Genomic DNA, 23,949 nt, shown 5'->3' with positions numbered 1-23,949 from the left:
CACACAATAATCACTGAAGATCCCACAAGTTATAGAAAACATAAAGGAACTTTAATATCCAAACAGTCAGGGCAAAAAATACTGGATTAATGACCCATTAAGTGTGAGTCACATCAGGTTCTTTACAGTACCAGATGTATTTAAAAATAAAATTTGAGTGCATATTGTAAAGATTAAAGCCATTTTTTAAACTTTTAATTTCTTTTCCTGATACTAATGCCAGTAAGTTTAGACTAAAAAAAAACACCTTTAAGTGATTTAACATTCAGAGTAAGATTTAAACCAAAAATAGCAACGTTCCTAAATACGAATTTGTTCAGTAGTAACCTTTTCATCATGAATAATACCACTTTTTTTTTCCAGAAAGTAGTCAATGTACATTTTAAGATTTGTGCAATAAAAAAATATACTGGCTAATAAAAAGTGTTACTACTTGAGATCGTCAAAATGAAAAGAAAAACTATACTTTTGCTTATTTATGCCCAAATAATTTACCCTGAACTCCACAGATGTGTAGTAAATATTTCTGAAACAGTGAAAAATAAAGGTCCTAAAATAGAAACATAAGCCAGAATAATTTAAAAATAGCTTCCTGATATTTTATTTTTTGAGTTATTTCACTTACACTGCTTTTGGTTGCATGTCCTGATCTGTAGAAGTTAACAAGGAAATAAAATTTCCAAGTATTTAAAAAATTTACTCATCTTTCATAAAGCAACTTTTAATGTAGCAACACTTAAAAATACACAGTGACTTAATGAAACATTAGTACAACTGCATAGAATTGAGCTCCAGAGAATAATATACTAGTGAGTTGTCTTTCCTGGGCTCTGGTTTACAAGAGTATTGGCTTGGAGACCAGCTTAGAGTCACTTGTTCCCCTTTAGAAGAAACAGGCCTTTTCTGTTCCTAAATAACGTACTAGGAGCTATCTGAAGCTCTTAAAAACAACTGACCATCCAAATATGTATACTGGGGCCCTTTCCCTTTGTGAGTCAAGGAAGGGAGTTTGTGACTTGCACTGAAAACAAAACAAAACTATTCTAAGAAACTCTGAAATGTACTAGAAATTTCAAAAACTAGAACAATGCTATCAAAGATTAAATCTCTTAATGCTCGGAGCCACCCCAAAATATAATAAAATTGGGAACTCCAGGAAAACAGGTACCAAAAGAATCAAAATAATGATTGCACTGAGGATTCTCCTCTTTGAAGGCTGTTTAAGGAGGTAGGATTTTAAAGGTTTTTTTGTTTATCTTTTGGCCTCTGAATATTTAAAAAATGCTTTGCCCGGCTGGTCCTTCAGGCTAATTTTGGTGTTCACAACGAACCCCACGCCTGACCTAAGGATATTCTACAGTTTCACAGCTATTATCTGTACATATTAAAATTAAGTTGATTTACTCTTTTTGAGTAAATACAAACTAGAAAATGGCAAATTAATATATTCCTTTACATACAACTTTGTCTAAAAATTCTCGAAAAACAAGAGCAGATGACTTTGTATTCAAAGACTACCAAAGTGTGTATTTGATAATCACATGCAAACAACTTAAAACCTTACAAATCTCCTGTCAACTCTGCATGATACCTTTAAGAAGGAAATGACATACAAAGTTTGCTAACTGTGCAAAATATTAAACTGCTAAAACATTGTACATAATGAAATAATACACGTAAATGTAAAAGTTGACACATGAAATTAGCACAGTTCATAAGAACTTATCACATTTCAGAGATTTTTTTAGTAACAAGTTTTTTGTTTTTATATTTTCTGGTACACAACAAAATTTATCACAGAAGATAAAAATTCTTTTAAACAAAGTCAACAGGGAGTTCTTGAGGCACCTTCTCATATAAAACACAAGATGAATGCAATTAACAATCCATCTGAGAAAAGTTTTCAATCTAAGTGAACATTTGTTTTTCCATTTAAGTATATTATACAGAACTTTAATAAGGCAAGACAAATTTGTGAAAAAAATGTAGATACAAAAATGATGTAAACTAATAATTTATATTAAAAAACCCCAAAGGGAAAACAGTGGAGATGGGATAGTTCAAACAAACCTTTGTAAAAAGACCTAAAACAGAATTGTGCACAAGCTGAAGATTATAAAGAACTTCTAGACTCTGCACAGTTTTGGTTTTTCGTGTTTTGTTTTTATATCTTTATATTACATGTTTTAAATCATATCAGGAATGCAAACTAGAACTGCACACTACTTTAGTGGAAAAAAGTTCAACGTTGTGCAATTTTCTGCCTCCTAATTTTTAAAAAGTGGCAGCAATCCCTGCATTTGTGTTTGAAACAAGGATCTGAGAAACTTTATTAAAAAGGTAATGAAGGCAAAAATTGGCAGACATCCAGCATCTTGTTTCTTTTTAAAACAATATGGATGGTTAAGTAATTTCATGATTAAAAAATGAATGTTTTAAATAAATACATTGTATCTGACATTTGCACTGACTGATTTGATTAAATCTTTAAGTAAACAACGGCTTTACTACACTCTCTGTAGCCTCAAGCCACTGGCTTTAGATTCTGGAGTCCTTTTTCACTGGGTTTCATACCCTGCCACTCGATACCCTGCAGGCTGATTAGGTAACATGCTGCCGTTCTGTCCTGGAGGTGGCTGCATTCCAAAATTTGGTCCCATCCATGGCGCAGAAGTCTGTGTCTGACTGGGAGAGCATGTGAAAGAAGCAGAGGGGAGGGAAATCTACTGATTAAAATGAAAGGTAACACCAAGAACAAGTAACATATAGAGAGGAAATATACTTTTTCTCAAAAAAAGAATTATTATACCAAGGAAAGCAAAGGTACAAGCATCCTCACAGGTTTAATTTGTATAGCTTAATCTTGTTAGTTTAATTACAGCTAAGAAAATACCTTTAACCTGTAAACATTTATCCCCTTTGACCTCAGGAAAAAATCCATCTTTCATCTCAGGAAGAAATACCATACAACTGGGTTGGACATATGGTGAACAAGTCACTTCCTGAAATAAACCTGACCATTTGATATGATAAGACTAGCACTTAATTACTCAAAGAAAAAAGTAAAACAATTATTAGCATATGTAAGCACATAAATTTTTTCAATATTATAAATACAAGTTTCTTTTTTTAAAAAAAAACTGTAGGGGGGGAAAGGGGTGAGGGGTGAGGGGGATGCGGGAAGAGACTGGACAGAAATCGTGCACCTATGGATGAGGACAGTGGATGGGGAGTGAGGGAGGAGGGTGGGGTGGGAACTGGGTGGAGGGGAGTTATGGGGGGGAAAAAGAGGAACAAATGTAATAATCTGAGCAATAAAGATTTAATTAATTAAAATTTAAAAAAAAGAAAGAAAAACTGTAAAGTATTTTAATCTTTACTTTCTCAGATTGTGTTTTAGAAATTTAAGTAAAATTGCATAATTCAGGGTGTATAAAGAAGCTTCCATGTAATAATAAACCCTTTTACACAGAAAAAATGAAGAACGAATAAAACAACTAGCAACAAAATAACTGAATTCAAGAATGGCCAAGAAATCATTAGTCACATTACTTATAATGTTGGTTATACCTCAAGGCAACATATTTCTAGGCAAAAATTTAAAGAGATATACCTAAAACTATAAATTAAAAACTATTCTAAACTAAGTCCTTCAAAGGTTAAAGCTATGCTTTGGAAAGAGGGCCATGCTTCCTACTAATTACTTAAAATCTCTTAAAGTTCTTGACATTTTCAAAGGCTAATAATAAATAAAAGAGCTAATATTCTTACTTAAATCCTGGCTGGTTCCATGGCTGGCCATACATTCCATATGCAGGTACTTGCCAACCATTAGGCATATACTGGCCAATTTGTTGCGCATTTCCATACCACTGGCCCCACTGGCCATAAGGTTGTGGATATCCAATTTGATTCTGCTATTAAGTAAAATTATAACAGATAATTTAGTATTATTTGAAGTTATATGTCCTAATATACTACAAATAACTAATATACATAGCCATACCAAATAGGGCCATCATTACAATTAAAATGAAAGGATAAACAAGAGTTTAGAAAGTGACTGCTAAAAAAAAAAAAGTGAGGTTATATTACTATAACTTGACACAATACTCTGAATAGCATATTCTTTGTAAGGCAGTGGATAATGTTCTGGTAATAAATATTAAATTAAGTATAATGTTTAGTGCTTTATGAACTATTCACATGACTGTTTCCTTTAGATAAGGAAGATACAAAGATTATTTCTACATTCAGTTTTCTTACTCCTATCTTAATGCTCCATTTACAATTCCCTCATAGAAATCGTTGTGGGATCAAGTTAACCACTAAAGCTGCCTGGAAAAACAAAAGCAGCAAAATGCCAAGGCCCTAAACATAAATATAACTACATTTTTATTTCAATCAAGTCAACAATGCTTGTGAATTCTCCATATAATATGTGAATAAATCTACCAAGTATTAAGAAAAAATTTAATACCCTGTTAGGTTTGTCGGAGCATTTTAAAATCCACTGTGTATGAGTCAATTGAGGCGGTCACATTCATCATGTCACCACTGCAATCCATGAGCCACCACTCTGGAACTATAATACACGTAGGATGAGCCCTTATATACTATCATTTTAATATGCACTAGAAACTTATTAACATGGATTATAAACAATTTCATTCTAAAACAATATATATATTTTTTAAAACAATATTAGTATTAGCCCAGTAATTACTTTGCAAAGTCAAGAACCCTCTCACCTGTTGCACGGGATTTATCATATCAAGAGTTTCTTTGCCCCAATAGCATTTCACAACATGACCTTCAATAGTAGTTCCATTAACAGAAACAATTGCATGTGCTGCACTTTCATGTGAGTTGAATCTATTGAAAACAATATTAAGAATCACCAATATAAATTGTTTAAAAACTTAAGAATAAAACGTATTTTTTAAAATCAAGTTGAGCCCAGCTGGTGGGGCTCAGTGGTTGAGTAGCGACCCATGAACCAAGAGGTCACCAGTTCAATTCCTGGTCAGGCACATGCCAGGTTGCAGGTTTGATCCCTAGTAGGGGATATACAGGAGGCAGCTGATCAAAGTTTCTCTATCCCTGTCCCTTACTCTCTAAAATTAATAAAAACATATTTTAAAAAAATCAAGTTGAGCCAGGCAATTTACATAAAAGAATCAATAAAATGGCATATTCTTCCCCACACCCCCCCTCAGATCCTGTAATTCTGGAGAAACTTCTTTTAACAGAGGATGTTTTACTGGCTTTGTGTTGAAAGATGGGAACTATTAAAAAACAGTGGCAGATATGCTAAATGCTAGAGAAATTTTATTTCTTTACAACCGAAGTAAATTTTTAAGAAAAACACTAAGTTAAATATATAAAAATAATTTTGGAGAAATTTTTTATAAAGCCACCCCTACCGAACAAATGAATATCCTTTATCTGGAAAGACTCGAATTTCCATTATTTGTCCAAATGGCGAAAAAGTCTGGCGCATTAATTGTTCTGTTAGACAAAAACAAAACACAAAAACACACCCATTAAATGATATTAAAATCCACAAATATTAAGCTTTTTGGTTTAAAAATTAACCTCAAGATGCCATACAGGTAAAGCCCCCATACCTGTTAGCCCAGAAGTGACACCTCCACAGTATACAGTACAGTTGCTTGGACTAGACTGATTTACGACCTCATCATATGACAGCTGTTTGGTGTTTGCTGGGGATGGAAAGATTTATATTTTTAATTAAATAAAATGTTCAGAAAGAGAAATGCAGTATTACTAGTAACTCACTACTGTAACAGTAGTTATCTTACCTTGAACAAAATACTTATATAATACACATTATATTTGATTGATGATTAAACCTCCCCCAAGAATGTCTTTAAAATTACTCAATATTCTCTATTTAATAGGAGACTTCACATTAGAGATAATATTTACTATTTGTAATTACAAAAATGAAAACTAAGTACATTTTAGAACAGTAGTCTTGATTTGCTTCTCATCTATTTCTGCAATAAGTCTCCAGGAACAGCTCTAACATTTAAAATCTAATGTATTTTCCTCCAAAATTCCACATTTCCTTTTCTTCTCCAATACACCTACACTCATATGTACTCTTTGGAGCTGGAGGCTTTCGGGTTGCCCAGTTAGTTCTGATTTGTCTTCCTCCGAGCCACTGGCCACCCATCTGTTGAATGGCGTTTTCCGCATCCTGTTCCACACATTAGAAATGACAAAGAAGACATTATCAGTTGATGTTAAACTGTTAGCAGTAGAGAAAACTCAAGTTTGCTTTTCACAAATGTTTTTTGAGTGAAAATGCTTTACGAGATACACAATATGTGATAGCTCACCTAAAATGCAATGGCGCTTTTAAATTATCTTTTTCTCATTTGGATATCTGACTTTGGTTATGTTAATCACCCGAAAAAGTCCAAAGCCCAAAGCCCATCTGAGGTCGCTATTATAAAGTTCATGTAACAACTTAAGACTATTTTATACAATCCAACAAGTAAATAAATATTGAACAGATATCATGTTCTGGACAGCAGGTTAAATGCTAGAGATATGTTGGTGAATAAGGCAGGTGTAGTCTCTACTGCCATGGAGGTGACAAAGTAATTACAAATTGTATATGCTATGAAAGAAACAAAACGCAGAGATAGAGATTATGGACCTGGGGATCTACTTTAGGCAGCATGATTAGGGAAGGTCTCTTTGAAATGGTATTTGAGCTGAAATTGAGAGGAAAAGAAAGGAGCTAGCCAAGGCAAAACACCTGGGAAGAAAGTCCTGGAAAAGGGGAAAGCATTGTAAACTGGGTAAAGGCAGCAAAGAGACTGGACTGCATCTGAAAGAATGTGAAAGATGCCTAATTTCAGTGGAATCTAGTGAACAAAAAGGGTGCCAGAAGAAAAAACTGAAAGATTTTAAGAGATGAGCATGATCTGATTTATGTTTTAAATATATCTTATTGATTTTACAGAGCGGAGAGGGATAGAGTTAGAAATATCGATGAGAGAGAAACATCAATCAGCTGCTTCCTGTACGCCCCCTACTGGGGATGGAGCATGCAACCAAGATACATGTCCTTGACCAGAATCAAACCTGGGACATGCCTAGCTGGTGTGGCTCAGTGGTTGAGTGTTGACCCATGCGCCAAGAGGTTGCCAGTTCGATTCCCAGTCAGGGCACATACCTGGGTTGCGGGCTTGTTCCCCAGTATGGGGCATGCAGGAGGGCAGCTGGTTGATGTTTCTCTCTCATTGATGTTTTTATCTTTCCCTCCTTCTCCCTCTATATCAATAAAAATATATATTTTTTACAAAGGCCATTCTTAGTGCTAGAAGAAGAAAAACATTTTATAAGACTAATATAATATCCAGATTTTATTTTATTATTTTTAAAATATTTCTTTAATTTTAGAGAAGAAGGGAGAGGGAGAGATAAAATCATCAATGATGAGAGAGACTCACTGATTGGCTGCCTCCTACACACCCTCTACTGGGGATTGAGCCTGGACCTGGGCATGTACCCTTGGCCAGAATCAAACCCAGGACCCTTCAATCCGTAGGCCGACGCTCTATCCACTGAGCCAAACCAGCTAGGGCTAATATCCAGATTTTTAAAATGTTGGTGGTCAGGACTAGTACACTAGTAGTGAATGTAACCTAAAGGAAGTCAATAGAACTGGGATGGGGGTGCACAATGAATAAAAGGAGAGGAATCAAAGATAACTACTATATTCCTGCTTGGGCAGTAGGAAGGACAGTGTTAACATTTACTGAAATAAGAAGCCTGGGAGGGAGGAGCAGAACAAGTTTGAGGAAGAAAAAAAGAGCTCCACTGAAGACACATTAAGTAAACCTAACTGGGAATATAAAATTAGAGTCATGAAGAAAGACTAGGGAAAGAAAAAAAAAAAGCATCCTGGGATAAAGCCCTGAAAAACAGCAAAATCTGAAAATTGAGTAAAGAAAAAGTTGCCAGCTAAGGTGACAGAGGAGGAGTAGCTAGTGATGAAGAAATCTACAAAATTGTGCCAAAACCGGTTTGGCTCAGTGGATTGAGCGTCGGCCTGCGGACTGAAAGGTCCTAGGTTCGATTCCGGTCAAGGGCATGTACCTGGGTTGCGGGCACATCCCCAGTAGGAGATGTGCAGGAGGCGGCTGATCGATGTTTCTCTCTCATCAATGTTTCTAACTCTCTATCTCTCTCCCTTCCTCTCTGTAAAAAATCAATAAAATATATATATTTTTTAAAAAAAAAATTGTATTGTCACAGAGCCAAGGAAGCAAAAGTCAAAGGTAAAGCAGAAAACTAGTGTTGGTAGAGAGTGGTAGAGAATGAAAGCCAGCTTAGAATGAACTGAAAAGTAAATGGGGTAACCTGGCCAATGTTGCTCAGTGGTTGAGCTCCAACCCATGAACCAAGAGATCACCGGTTTGATTCGCATGCAGGGCACATGCGCAGGTGCAGGCTCAATCCCCAGTAGGGGGCATGCCTGAGGCAGCCAATGAATGATGTTTCTCTCTTATCGATGTTTCCCTCTCTATCCCTCTCTTTTCCTCTCTCTAAAAATCAATTTAAGAAAATAAGTAAATGGGATGTAGCTTTGGTCTGCGTGTGTCAAATGTGGGCTTCAACTAGAAAAAGAATAGGCAAATTCAAGGCTAAATGTCATTTTTGAGACACACAAACAGTAAATACATACTGTAGCCTCCCCTTATCTGTGGGAAATATATTCCAGGACCCCCAGTTTATGCCTAAAAATGCAAATAATACTAGGAGGTCACAGTTGAATTCCCGATCAGGGCATATGCCTGGACTGCAGGCTCAATCTCCAGTAGGTAGCACGCAGGAGGCAGCCAATCAATGATTCTCACAAATCACTGATGTTTCTCTCTCTCTCTCTCCCTTTCTTTCTGAAATCAATAAAAATACTTTAAAAAGTCAAAAAAAAAAAAAAAAAAGCACTGTATGGCTTCTCTTTAATATAGCTGAATTACTAGCATCACTACTCTTGTGGGGCCATAACTGAGTAAAATAGGGATACTTGAGCACAAGCACTGTGATACTGCTATTGTTGATAACTGAGACAGCTAAATGACTAGTGGGCAGGTTAAGTGTATACAGTGTGGATACACTGGACAAAGGGATGATTCATGTCCTAGCTGGGATGGAGTGAGATTTCATTATGCTACTCAGAATGGTGTGCAATTTAAAATTAATGAATTGTTTATTTCTGGAATTTTCCCTTTAATATTTTCATGAATTTTCCATTTAATATTTTAGGCAGTGGTTGACCATGGGTAATTGAAGCCAAGGAAAGTGAAACTACAGATAAGGTGTGTGTGTGGGGGGGGGGGGGGGCACTATTATATTCTTTCCCTTCCTCTCTTTCTGAAAATCAATGAAAACTTATTAACAACAAAAAAAGTCCCCTCCTGGAGCATTTTATTAGCTACTCTTAAATTATCACAGGACTATAAAACAGGGAGATAATGAACATATCCTTCAGTGAGGGTGGTTAATTATCAGTGAGATGAACAAATGTCCGGTGAAAGAAAACACTATTAAAACAAAATGAGTATTTTAATTCTTTACTCTTGAAGCACTGTACATGCACTTTTTCTCTTTTTTTGCACATGCACTTTTTATTGAGCTCACCCATTTGTTGAAAAAGGAGACAAAGCCATAGCCCTTAGATTTTCCTGTTGCCATGTCTTTTACCACTCGGGCATCTCTGAAATTAGAACAATCAGAAGTTTAGGTTTGCAAACTCTCCTGTGTATATCAAGTGAGAATTTCACACACAACTTATTTTCATGTTTCATCTTCATTAAAATGAACCTTTAATGCAAATTCACCTTTTATTCTATAAAATTTATCATGTATTAGCAAATGAGGCTTAATTTTATAAACATGCAAATCAATAACGTCTTAAATATGTATATATACATTGTACAAAAACTGCTTCCCATTTCAAAAAGTTTTAAACTTTTAAATATTAAGCATGGTGAAGACAGCTATTCAGATGAATTATTTAACCACTTACAGGGTTCACAGGCACATTAGATGAATGGCTTTCTTTAACCATGCAATTTATAACTTGCTATTTGATACCACACACTACCTAATCATTAAAATAGAAAACTGGAAACTAAGAGAATAAAAAACTTGTATATTCCCTAAATTAAGTACATTATTTTCTCAGATCAATTCATACCCCCGCCCCCTTTTGGACTATTGGTAAACTTTGAAAACTTGACATTTTCAGAAATGCTAAATAATTGAAGGAAAAAACTAGACACACATTTTAGTTTTAAATTATATATGAAAGGATTTTATACTGAATTTTAAAATAGCAATCATGTAAGATTGATTGGAAACTATAAGATATAAGAGCAAAATCTTAAAAAGTCAGAAAGTAAAAAAGCACGCCAACATTTATCCACTGTGAACCGTAGCTTGTAGTTAGCCAGGGCAATTCTGTCCATTCTTCAGAGATACTCTGCAAAATAACCAGACCCCTATTATTTGAGATTGAGTAAAAAACCCAACCATGATAGCTAAAACTCCATACCTCAAAAAATTGGACTCAAATTGTGCTTCACAGGCAAATCTGCTTTTAAGTTAGCCAGGTATGTTACAATGCTTGTTCTCTCAGGACACATGAACAAAACAGGCACTTTCACAACAAAAACCCAAGTCAGAAAGCCATGCAATATAATTTTATATTAAAGTACACATAAGCATATTTTGATCAACTTCAAAGTGATTTATGAAATTTTTAAGGTCAAAATGACAAAGAGGTTGTGGTAAAAAAGGAAAACTAATGCAAGTCACTTCTTAATATGTAAAAATACTTATTATCTGTAAGGTACACATGCATTAATTTGGTAGCTGATTCACTTCTATATCAAAATTTGTTAGATTACCCAAAACTCAAGGAATAGAAAGTTTACTATATTAATTAGAGAAAGAAAGTACTATATTTTTTATACTAATATTTTAATAGGTCACCATTTACTGCATGTCTTCTATAACTCACTGTTGTAGGATCTCTACTCAGACTATCATAAGAACCTTTCAATATATATAGTTATCAACTTATCTCCTTTAACAAAAAAAAAAATCAGAAAATGATGCTACCCTACTGAAAATGGTTCTTTTGAATTTAGGAACACATTGCTTGAGTAGCATAAAGTTTAAATATTATTTATATATTACCTCAACTGAAAATTATAAAATGTAAGGGACGGCCTTACCCAAGAAAAACTAATATATATATATTAACCATGGTTGGCCTTAATAAAATCTAGACTATAATTATGATACCAACATATTTAACAAAAAGAAATTATTGATCCATGATTAAAAAGTCATGAAATTACGAAAATTTGAATGTCATTTAACTTGAGCTCACTAACTGTTAAATAATCTTTATCTAATCCCAAACTAAAATTCCCATGTTTTCAGAATTTACTTCAATCAAAATTAAAGCATTTAATAAAATAGCTATATAACCTGTTAAAATGTTAGAAAATTTTCTTTCTAGAGTTAAGTTTCAGGAAATGTTAGCCTTGAAATACATTTAATTCTTACTTATTTCTGAAAGGATTCTCTAAGGAAGAAGCAACAAATATCTAGACCAGGGTTCTTTAATCCTTCTTTAATCCTTTTATGGTCCTATGACTACTCTGAAAATAGAATAAAACTTACAAAAGATACTCCACACCAAAAGGAAAACAAACACAACACTTTTGCATACAGAGATTTATAGAGCCTTTGAGAGGCCAAGGGTTAATACCTTCCAGTATAGATACTTGAAAGCAAGTTAACCATCATCAAAACCCTATGACAGATTAAAGGGAACAATAAATTAGAACTTATTTTCCCCATCAGTTCTCATAAAGGAAAATGTCACCTAACAAAAGAGTCTGTTTGTAAACCGTAATTTTGCAATTGCCTCTAACTATGCATGTTCATCATCCTACCAACGAACTACAACCCTTCAAACGAAAACTCCCAAAATTCATCACCTATTCTATTGGCACTTAACTTTCTCCTCACCTCATCTTTGCTGTTGGTCTGCTCATGAAACCAAACCAAAGCTAGTGTTTCCTTTGTGCTTCAGTTAAGATAATGTACTACTCTTCTAGCTGGAACAACAATAAAGTAACCAGAAACCCTAAAAAAATTCTGTTTTCTAAATTCAGTGATTATATGCAAAAAAGTACTATTATCAAATTATTATTATTCTTACTCTATTATGGCATGTTTTTCAAAACATTAGATTTTTTTTCTGATGAATACTACCTTGAGTGAGTTATTTACAAAGAGCTTAAACTGTATATTTAATAACAAATGCGAGCAGGACAGAGCTTCACAAAAAACTAAAAGGCATTATTACTGTTGTTAGTAACAACAACAAAAGGTTTGGTTGCCTTGAAATTAACACTTAGTAACTATTTTGGGGGTTAAAATGAGGTTTCTTTTTGTTAAAATATATTTTAACACAAAATGCATGGTATCATAGAAGTGCCCAAAAGGTCTAAATTCCTTAGTCACAGCACAAGTTTACTAAAGACTATGACCAAGCTAGCAAGACACTTATACATGAAGCAATATGTAGAATAGTAAATTTGTCTCAAAAGCTAATGCTAATTGAAAAAAAGACTTTAAGGTAATTGAAGACCAAAGATTTATTTAATGGATAAAAAAATCTTTGGCTCTTAACTGCTTAAATAGCCTCTAAACAATGTAATCCCTTATATTCAAGTGTGAAAATTAATAAACAAAATTCACAGTATATTTTCAAAGTACTTCTAAATAAGATTATTTCTAATTAAAAGTATCTTCTGTTACTTACGATATTCTTCCAAATGGCGCAAATGCAGCTTTTATATCTTCAGTTGTTATTTCTGGACTGAGATCACCAACAAAGACATGGAAATGATCTTATAAGGGGAAGGTAAGGGGAAGTGAAAAGAAAAATAAAATTTTAGAATTTAAAAATACTAAAATTTATTCAATAAATTATTCTTAAAATAATTTATGGATTATAGTAACATACAAATAAAACACTACTCTATATCTATACAAATTCTATCAATTTTAAACATAATGAATCAAGGTGACAATACCTCCTAAAGACTGATATATCTGACAGATATTCTGCTTACAGCCAATTGTTATTCTGGCCTAAGAAAATAAACTAATAATATATAAGTTTTGCATAAAAAAATTAATGACTTCATTACTGTTTTAATAGCAATTATTTACATTTAATCAGTTTACCACTATAATAAAGCTTTACAATTTAAAATAAAATAGTGGTATTGTGAGTTATGCAGACTAGATTTGCCTCAGTTAAGACAATTCACTGAAGCTAGACATGATATACTTGGTTTAACCATATTTTGTGAAGAACAAGCAAAGAAATACCTTGCATTGCAACAGTTTGATGTTAAAGTATTTGACAGTTTTCTCAAAAGCCAACAGTTTTGGTTGCCCAGACATTACACCATTCAGTTTATGTGAATCCATGTGCATGTGAACTAAGACTGAAGGCAACAAAATGAAAACAGTAATCCCTTCATTTTATATTAGAGCCATTAAAAAAGCATTGGAGAGAAATAACGATCTCATGTGAAGTTTAAAAAAAAAAGACAATGCTCAAGAAAAGAAACACTTAAAAAATACAAAATAGTTGTATCAACATTTTTAAATAGACATATATATTAATTTTGACAAAATATATTTGGAAAGAAAAGTTACCCCTACTTGGCAGGCCTTAAGCAACATATTGTGTTGCCATTTGGGAAACAGTTTCAGGAGCAACTCAAGCAATCAGAAGATCTGGATATGGAGCACAGATCGTGACCTCAAGGAAGCAGGGTATCTTGCCCTTTAGTTGGTGAAAGTATTTCTAAGGCATCAGCTGCCTCCAAGAGGGTCAGAGAGCTTGAAATAGCACCAAAGTAGTGGACAAGCCACACTTGGTCAACACTGGGAAGAAGGGGGAAAAATATTGCCAGAGACAAATAGAAATACAACCACCTCCCTCCCCACTCCCCCCAATATCAAACAAACAAACAAAAAAAACACAACTTCAGGTGGTTAGTGAATACCCTTTCAAGAGATTTCATTTTATGTTTAAGAAGATACAATTACCTTGTGAACGCTGTGTGCTGACAACGGTACTACCTGATGACAAAGATTAGATTTGTTCTTAAATTTATTAACACAAACACATTCAATCATATCTTAGGATAAAGATCAAAACATTACTGCAAACACGTATGATGTTTTTATGCTTTACAATAAAACTACTATGTACAATAAAAACAAATGTTCAAAGAGTATAATATATACTTACTGCTTGTATCTTTCTTTTGACTGCTGGGGGTTGTTGCCCAATTCACTTTGACTTCCTAAAAAAATTTTTTTCTACATTTATATTCCATAAAAATAAAGCTCAAAATCAGATATTATAAGATTTGCATCTGTATACACATAGGAATGTGTATCTTTGAGATGAAATAGGTATCAGTTCTGGTCAAAGTTTCTTATCATTTAACCTACACCTATGCAAATAATGTTGTCAAATCCTAATCTTATATACTTATCTGTTAATGTTGAATCAACCTTTTTTATCTAAAGTACCAATAAACTTTTGCCTTCTAGTCTTTCCGATTAGTATCCAATGTTCCTAGATGTTTCATCCAAGCTTGAGTAATTCAATAAATATTTTAGTACTAGGGGCCTGGTGCACGAAATTCATGCACTGGGTGTGTGTGTCGGGGGGAGTGTCCCTCAGCCCAGCCTGCCCCCTCTCACATACTGGGAGCCCTCAGGCGTTGACCCCCATCACCCTCCAATCGCAAGATCGGCCCCTTGCCCAGGCCTGAGGCCTCTGGCCTAGGCGTCCGACCCGGGCAGCGGGGTCCCACAGCTGCAGCGGCTCCGCGATCGTGGGCTTCGCTTTAGGCCCAGGCAAGGGACCCCTAGCTCCTGAGACTGCCAGCTCCACCGTGCTCAGCTCCCATCGCTGGCTCCACCCCTACTTCCTGCTATCACTGGCCAGGGTGGCAAAGGCACCTGATTCTCCGATCATGGCTGGGGGGCAGGGCAAAGGCAGCCCCAGGGCCACCTTTGCCCTGCCCCCCAGCTCTTAGCTCCCCCCTGGGTTTCCGATCACTGTCAGTGGCAGGGGGCTTCTTCCTGCTTTCCCTTTTGCCTCCCTGCATTGGGCCGACATATGCAAATTAACCGCCATCTTGTTAGCAGTTAACTGCCAATCTTAGTTGGCAGTTAATTTGCATATAGCCCTGATTAGCCAATGAAAAGGGTATCGTGGTACGCCAATTACCATTTTTCTCTTTTATTAGTGTAGATTTATCATGTGCAATAAACATGTCCTCTAAAAGCTTTAGCCCACCTTTTTAATAATGTGATTTTTTGCGATAAAGTAAATACAATGTTTCTAAAACGTAAACAAAGCTGTGCAACTGAAATTTCTAGTTTGGCCTGGCCAGTGTAGCTAAGTGACCAGTTTCAGATTTTTTTTTTTTAAAATATATTTTATTGATTTTTTACAGAGAGGAAGGGAGAGAGATAGAAAGTTAGAAACTTCCATGAGAGAGAAACATCGATCAGCTGCCTCCCGCACATCCCCCACTGGGGACGTGCCCGCAACCCAGGTACATGTCCCCGACCAGAATCGAACCCGGGACCCTTCAGTCCGCAGGCCGACGCTCTATCCACTGAGCCAAACCAGTTTTGGCCAGTTTCAGATTTGACCCCCACCCCAGTTAGGGTGCAGGCGGGAGGCAACCAATTGATGTGTCTCACATATATGTGGTGTGTGTGTCTCCCTCCCTCCTTCCCTCCCTTCTGCCTCCCTCCCTTCCACTCTCTCCAAAAAAAAAAAATCAATGAACAAAAATATCCTCAAGTTGAGGATTAACAACAACAACAATAAATTTCTAGTTCAAGTCACCTTTAATTATGACAGCTTACCTTACCCATTATCTTCCGCCCATTCATAGCAGCCAGTGCTGCAGCTGCATGACGATGCTCATAAAACTCCACAAAACAATATGGATCATTTCCAGCTGTCTGTTGAAGAAAAAAACACAATAGCCAATTTTAAGTTGTATATTCTCATTACCTTAAAATTATAACATCTCATTTACCAGGCCAATGGAAAATAGAGGGTCCATTCCACAAGTAAATCTTTAGATAAGGAAATAAACACTTAAAAAATGAGCTATTTTTGCCAGGACGGTGTCACTCAGTGGTTGAGCACTGACCTATAAACCAAGAGGTCACGATTCAATTCCCGGTGGTTTGATTCCCGATAGGGGCCCGTGTTGTGGGCTCAATTCCCAGTGTGGAGCATACAGAAGGCAGCCAGTAAATGATTCTCTCTCATCATTGATGTTTCTCTCTCTCTCTCTCCCTCTCCTTCCTCCCTGAAATCAATAAAAATATATTATTTTTAAAAAATAACCTATTTTTATAGAAAGCTATCTTTACTAACAAGTTATACTATTCTACTATATATAATTTAATCTTTTATTAATTAAATGTCCTAATTATGAACAGATGAATATATAGCTACATTCTCCCCATCATCATACAATACAATCTTTTTTTAAGCTACAGAGGTTAAGTTTGACTAGAATCCTATATTCTCAAGTGTTGGTATTGGTTTTTCTGCCTCTTCCCTGTGATGTTACCTAAATGTACATAAAGACTTGCTACCTCTAACTTAGTGAGTAGCAGAAAATATCAACCAACTATCTCAAGCTTGTTTATAAAATATAAATAGACTCTGAAAACTGAAGAGGTCCTTTGCTAAGTAAAGTTTTAGAGTAGGTTTTAGAATGGACTTTCTGACATCATTTTTCAGCTGCTTAGTAGTCTTTTAAAAATTCTCTTTTTTGCTGGTGTTCCAGGTAGTTGACATTTGATAATATGTGAAGCATGGATGTTTTATTGTAAATTAAGGCAGAAAAAATACCCAATATCTTATACCTATCAGTGCAAAATATCAAATGACTTCATAGAGTATTTAAAAATTCTTTCTATACTCTCCTAAAATAAGTAAACGACTAGAATGAGCCCGGCCAGTGTCGTCAGTGGATTGAGCGTGTCCCATGCACCAAGAGGTGTCTGGTTTGATTCTCAGTCAGGGCACATGCCTGGGTTGCTGGCTGGATCCTACGTAGGGGTGTGCAGAAGGCAGCTGATGATGTCGTCTCTCCCTCCCCCTTCCTCTCTTTAAAATAAAAATGTATTTTAGAAAAGACTAGAATGATACCAAAATAAAAGTAGCATTTTGTTTCAAGCACAATAGTTTAAAAAATTCATTGGTAATGATCTTTAAGAAATTTAGAGGCTCTGGCCAGTGCTGCCCGATGGTTAGAGTGTTGGCCCATGCACAGAAGGTTATAGGTTTGATTCCCAGCCCCAGTCAGAGTTCGTGCGAGAGGCAACCAATCAATGTCTTTCTTTCCCTCTCCCTCCTTCCCTTCCAGTCTCTCTAAAAATCAATGGAAAAAATATCCTCGGATGCAGATTGAAAAAAAAGAATTTTAGAGGTAATCACAAATTGATATTGACATTACCCATTATTTTATTTAAAAAACATTAGGGAATATAAAAATGTTTTAAAAATTGTATAACTAACACTACACTTAATGAGAATTCTACTACAAAGATCAATGTTGATAGGCATAGAAAAAGTAATATATTTAAGAGTAGAGCAATAAACTGAAAAAGAATATCACTTTAGTTAGTTGATTTGTACTCCCAAAAAACTATTTTTAGATAAGAAGAATGTAAGCATACACATTATCAGTCTCAATACTCCAGGAAGTGTAAAATGCAGAAATATGAACACCAGTCCTACAATATGAAGAGACTGAAATACAGACTTTAATAATAATAAAAACAAAATGTTAATCTAAGCCTTTGAGTGATAAAAAACCAAAATTTATACAAAGTGGCAAAGGCTAACACAGCTAGTCTTTCTGAAGGTCAAGCAGTCATTAATATTTTGCCTAGTGATCTTTACCAGACAAATATCAAGAATGAACCAGACAAGGAGAGAATGGCAGCTTATAAACCAATGAAGAGGCTTTATATTCAGATAGTTCAATCTGAATATACATGCTTGCTTTGCCTTATTTCTGTTTTTTTTGTTTGGTTGTTTTGTGTGTCTTTTTTGGGGGGGGCGGGGGGGATTGTTGTAAATCCTCACCGAGGATATTTATTCCCATTGATTTTTTTTTGAGAGAGAGAGTGTGGAAGGGTGGGGGGAGGGTAGAGAAATATTGATGTGAAAGAGACACATCGATTGGTTGCCTCCCACACACTCTTGACTGGAGCAGGGGATCAAACTGCAACACAGATACATGCTCTTGAATGGGAATCAAACCTGAGACCATTCTGTGAACTCTAACCACTGAGCACTGAGCCCACCAGCCAGGGGTACTTTGCCTTAATTCTGCATATATTAAATGGGAATAATGTGCTTTACCAAGTTTCTGTTTAACATTTGTGATATGCATCAGGGTTAAAATAACAGGTAAGCATTTAAAAAATGCTATTACTGGGACAAGGAAGCAGACCCACATCAAGGAAAATTGGTTTTAAGTTTTCCATCATTTTCCAGTCTCTATCTTTCTTTATGGATACAAGGATCTTTTCTTCTTTATCCAAGGGCATACAGATATTAAATATAAAGAAAACACTTAAGAAAATAAAGAACAAAAACATTAATTGAAGCCATCTATGTTAAATGCAGAAGACCCTGCTACTTAGAAGGTTTGACCTTTTAAAATCTTAGACAACAAAAAAAAAGCCAATTGGCTAAACAATTACTTTTAAAAATATATTTTTATTCATTTTTTGAGAGAGTGGGAAACATTGATCAGCTGCATCCCGCACACCCCCTACTGGGGACTGAGCCTGAAGTCCAGGCATGTGCCCTGACTTGGAATCAAACAGGCAAACTTTAAATGCACTGGATGATGCCCAACCAACTGAGCCATACCTGTCAGGCTAAACAATTACTTTCTAAATACGAAGTAAAAAGAGAGATAAACTGGAAAACAATAGAAAAAAAAACTAAAAGGAAAGACTGTGGATAAATGGATTCTCATTAGCACTGTCTTTCCCATCAAAAAATTTTTAAATGTCTTTTTATGCATGTTATGATTCAGGGTTAACACCAATTAGGTGAATTAATTTTTTCTATACATTAAGGTCTGAGGGATGGTGATTGCCATAATGCAAGAAAAACTTGAATCACAGCCTTTAAAAATAAAGTTACAAACATTTCACAGTATCACATGTCTATTTTTTGACCCAATGTCCTAATCTAATTGTAATAAATGAATTTCTTAATTAGGCTATCAACTAATACCACATATAAAATAATTCTGATATGTCAATGCACCTTAAAAAGGTGTATATTTCTCATCTACTCTAGAAATGATTAGTTCTGCTCTTCCTTTATTTAATAAAACAAATTAAACTCAGTGTCCAAAACTAATTCACTACAAGTTGACTAAAATCCCTATGCATTCAGACTATATAAACTAATATGAGAGTTCCTGGAAATAATGGATTTAAATAATATACATAAAAAAGAAAAAAGTTAACTAAAGTAAAATACCCTTACATCCATAATCATTTTGCAGTTTTTACAAGGTCCAATCTGGCTAAAGAGCTGAAGAATTAGAGCTTCTGTCACATCTCTGGAAAGGTTACCGACATATCTGAAACACAAAGAAAAATATTTACCATTTAAATTTGCTTCTTTTGATCAGTTTCTACAGTTGCTTATTGAAAAATGAGTTTAGGAGTAGGTAGATCTTTACCCTAAACTACACTATTTGGGAATAGCTTATAAAAGTTTGCTGAAACTTTAAATTAATCTTTTTCAAAATGGATGTAACATGTGCAACCTGCAAGTATATTAGACACTGCTAGTAGAGGGAAAGCTAATGTGTGTTTTTAGTCAAGGTGTTGCAAATTAAACCTGTTATTTCCAACTTCCTAGGCTTACCTTAGAAAGATACTGCTTTAAAAATCTCTCAAATGAATCATTAGATATACAGAACATTTTATACAAACAATAGTGGAAACCTTTGCAATTCTTTCTACTACAGTATTCCTAAGAACAATAAAATTTCCTCAATTTTTAATTCACAATTCTCCTAACACTTTCCAATTTAGGTTTACTTTGGTTTACACAATAAACGTATTTTTTGAAAAATCACAGGTAAATAATTTATCAGTTGTTGTAAATGCTCACAAAGGGATGGAAAAACCTTCCAGTGGATATCACTGATCAGTGGATATGGACAGATAATATGCATTTGTGACTAGCAAACTTAGCTAGTATAGTGTATTAGAAGACCACATGACTGGGATAATCTTTATTTAAAGAGTTTATAAGTAAATTTTCAAAACAGGACTTTGAAACCAGATTACCTCTAGACATGTTAGAGTTAGAGGGTTATCACTTCTGAAATAGAGAATGTAGACTCTCAACAACTGTATTTCTTATTCTTCTGCCAAGAATCCTTTAGAAAAGGAAAACGGGTTGAAAGATCCAGACTTGCCCTGACTGGTTTGGCTCAGTGGTTAGAGGGTTTCAGGCTTGATCCGGGAGGCAACCAATTGATGTTTCTCTCTCTCTCTTCCCCCTTCCCTCCCTTCCACTCTCTAAAAATCAATGGAGCCTGGCCAGTGTTGCTCAGTGGTTGAGTATCAACCTATGAACCAGGAAATCAGGGTTTGATTCCAGGTCAGGGCATATGCCCTGGTTGTGGGCTCGACCTCCATTTCAAGGTGTGTAGGAGGCAGCCAATTGATAATTCTCTCTCATCATTGATGTTTCTACCTCTCTCCCTCTCCTCTCTGAAATCAATTAAAAAAAAATTATTTAAAGTGAGAGAGAGAGAGAAGTATCAATGTGAGAGAGGCTGCCTCCTGCACATGCCCTACTAGGGATCAAGCCCGCAGCCCGTGCATGTGCCCTCACTGGGAATAGAACCATCAACTCCTGGCTCATAGGCCAATGCTCAACCACTGAGCAACACCAGCTGGGACCAAAGTTCTCACTTTTAAAATAGGGTTTTCCCTTCCCAGTTGTTAAGTGATCTATGTGATAACTTTGGCAGCCTGAAAATACTCATGGTATAATACCCATAGGACTTACACATAGTTAATTTAATGTGGTTTGCCTAAATTTATTGATTAGCATTTTTCTGTGAAGAACTTTTCCCTCATCAACTAGAGCTATTAGATTACACTACACTGGAGTTTCTAATCAAAAGGCAAGGTAAATGCTTATAGGAGATAATGCTTCTTTCCCTCTAATTACTGAGTTTCAGAACAAGGACTTGGTATAATACTAACCTTTGATCCTGGAAAAACTGTTACTGGGTAGATGTTGGCTTTGCTTTTTTCAGTATCATTATTCTATCTGATAGATTCAGTACTTCTCCCTTTACCATTTTAACCTATTCCAGTGCCTTCACCACTCAATATGTTTGTTGAATGGGTAAATGGAAGGAAATGAATCCATGTTTCTGACATGTATAAATGTATATTTTTCTGGGAAAAGAGTCCATATCTTTTTTTGTTATTAATCCTCACCCAAGGGTATATTTTTCATTCCTCTCTCAACTCAATAAAAACATTAAAAAAAAAAAAAAAGTGAGATCCCTAGCCAGTTTGGCTCAGTGGATAGACCATCAGCCTGCGGACCAAAGGGTCCAAATTCGATTCTAGTCAAGGGCATGTACCTAGGTTGCAGGCTCTTCCCTGGCCTGGGGCCCTGGTCAGGGCTCCTGCAGGAGGCAATCAACTGATGTGTTCACATCAATGTTTCTTTCTGTCTCTCCTTCTCTCTTCCATTCTCTCTAAAAATCAATGGAAAAATATCCTCAAGTGAGGATTGAAAAAAAAAAATAGTGAGAGCTTTGGCTGTTTTACCATTTTGACCCAGTGATCAAACTTCAAATCACTTTATAGATGAGACATTGTGTGTTCAATAAGAATTATACATCATCTGTGAAGTAGTCAACTCAAAAAGGTCTAATTTGAATCTAGTCAAGCTTAAATTTAGACTAAAGCTTACCAAATATTGGACATATAAAAACAATTACATATATTTAGATATGGGATACTGTATAAGGCAAGTTACTTGATCTCTTCAAAACATTATTGTTCTAAAACAAAGTAATAAAAGAGAAGCCCGGCTAGCATGGCTCAAAGGTTGAGCATGGACATATGAACCAGGAGGTCACGGTTCAATTCCCAGTCAGGGAACATGCCTGGGTTGTGGGCTTGATCCCTAGTGTGGGCCATGCAGGAGGCAGCCGATAAATGATTCTCATTATTGATGTTTCTCTCTCTCTTCCTCTCCCTTCCTCTCTGAAATCAATAATATATTGAAAAAAAAGGGGGGGGGGAGGACTGTTCTTCATTTAAATGACTTAAAAAGACACCTACAACTAAATATAATAAATAATACTCAACTGAATCCTGGATGGGGGAGGAGATAGCTTTTTCTTGCAGAACTCTAATAAATGTAGAAGGAATGAGGAAAATGATCATTAAAAAACCACAGTAGTAACTGCGAATAGCAAAATCCACCCATGGATATTTTATAGTTGATGTAATTTTAAGGAGAAATAGGGTGTGTAGAGCCTTAAATTATCTCCCATAAAATACTTACTAATTACTGGTTTCAACCAATGAAATGATTGTTTTAACGTGTATTCACAAATTCTTTGATATGCCTTCCTCTATGAAGTGGAGCTTATTTTCTCTCTCCTTCAATCTGGGTTAGTCTTAGTGACTCAATTCGAATTAACAGAGTATATTGAGAAAAGTAGTCACTGTACAGTGAAGAAACAGTACCCTTCAAAAGTGCCATGATCATTAAAGCTATCTTCTCATATTAAAGGAGAATAAAGAGACAAAACTAAATACAGTGGTATCCTGGAATAGAAAAAAGACATTAATGGAAATACTGGGGAAACTAGAATAAACCTTGCATTGTACCATGCTCACTTCTTAGTTTTGATAAGTATACCATGGTTATGTAAGTTGTTAACATTGAGGGAGTATGGGTGAAGATTATATGAGAACTGTACTTTCTCTGTAACTCTTCTGTACCCATAAGAAATTCTCAGGATTGCAATGACTAAATGAAAAAAAAAAAAGGCTCTTCCAGGGTGTGGTAGGAAATAGGTGGAGCGGGGTAAAGTGTGTGTGGGGAACAGGAACATCTGTAATGCTGTCAACAATAAAAAATATATATATATTTTTAAAATGGCTCTTCTGAAAATTTAATTCTAACATCTACGTATTTTTAAAAAATATATATTTTATTGATTTTTTACAGAGAGGAAGGGAGAGAGATAGAGAGTTAGAAACATCGATGAGAGAGAAACATCGATCAGCTGCCTCCTGCACATCTCCTACTGGGGATGTGCCTGCAACCAAGGTACATGCCCTTGACCAGAATCGAACCTGGGACCCTTCAGTCTGCAGGCCGACGCTCTATCCACTGAGCCAAACCGGTTAGGGCACATCTACGTATTTTTAAAAAGCTAGATAACCTAGTGACAAGTCCATAATATTTAGAGAACCTGGATTTTAACATCTGAGAAACATTTTCTGAGTGACATTAACTAATCTGAAGATGTGAAGAAAAACAAACAAACGATTAAGCTACTCTAAAAAGCACTATGGGGCCTTGCCTGGGTATATCAGTTGGTTAGAGTGTCACCCCGATATGCCAAGGTTTCTGGTTCGAACCCCAGTCAGGGCACATACAAAAGTCAACCAATAACCAATAGCGGGCACTTCCCCAGTGGGGGATGTGCAGGAGGCAGC

The 23,949-nt window shown here is 35.5% G+C and overlaps 1 protein-coding gene across 16 annotated transcripts in view; it reads right to left on the bottom strand.

The window, feature by feature from the left end:
• Window positions 1-574: 574 nt before the first annotated feature.
• Window positions 575-23,949, bottom strand: part of TIA1 (TIA1 cytotoxic granule associated RNA binding protein) — a 31,152-nt gene continuing 7,777 nt past the window's right edge. Inside the window, exons 2-13 of one of the 16 annotated variants that reach the window (XM_059659516.1) lie at window positions 19,709-19,811; window positions 16,042-16,140; window positions 14,399-14,453; window positions 14,194-14,226; window positions 12,890-12,977; window positions 9,685-9,760; window positions 6,118-6,226; window positions 5,631-5,726; window positions 5,427-5,511; window positions 4,752-4,875; window positions 3,772-3,914; window positions 575-2,685 (exon numbers count right to left, since the gene is read on the bottom strand). In XM_059659516.1, the coding sequence (XP_059515499.1) occupies window positions 2,559-2,685; window positions 3,772-3,914; window positions 4,752-4,875; window positions 5,427-5,511; window positions 5,631-5,726; window positions 6,118-6,226; window positions 9,685-9,760; window positions 12,890-12,977; window positions 14,194-14,226; window positions 14,399-14,453; window positions 16,042-16,140; window positions 19,709-19,811 (1,138 nt within the window). In that variant the 3' untranslated portion in view covers window positions 575-2,558. Of the gene's footprint in view, window positions 2,686-3,771; window positions 3,918-4,480; window positions 4,586-4,751; window positions 4,876-5,426; window positions 5,512-5,630; window positions 5,727-5,984; window positions 6,227-9,684; window positions 9,761-10,462; window positions 10,529-12,889; window positions 12,978-13,464; window positions 14,166-14,193; window positions 14,227-14,398; window positions 14,454-16,041; window positions 16,141-19,708; window positions 19,812-23,949 lie in introns of those variants that run through there. The other 15 variants (XM_059659518.1, XM_059659515.1, XM_059659517.1 and 12 more) reach the window with 15 other exon arrangements.

Source organism: Myotis daubentonii, chromosome 12, assembly GCF_963259705.1.
Source record: "Myotis daubentonii chromosome 12, mMyoDau2.1, whole genome shotgun sequence".
Lineage (NCBI taxonomy): Eukaryota > Metazoa > Chordata > Mammalia > Chiroptera > Vespertilionidae > Myotis > Myotis daubentonii.
This window is presented reverse-complemented; position numbering and strand designations above follow the sequence as displayed.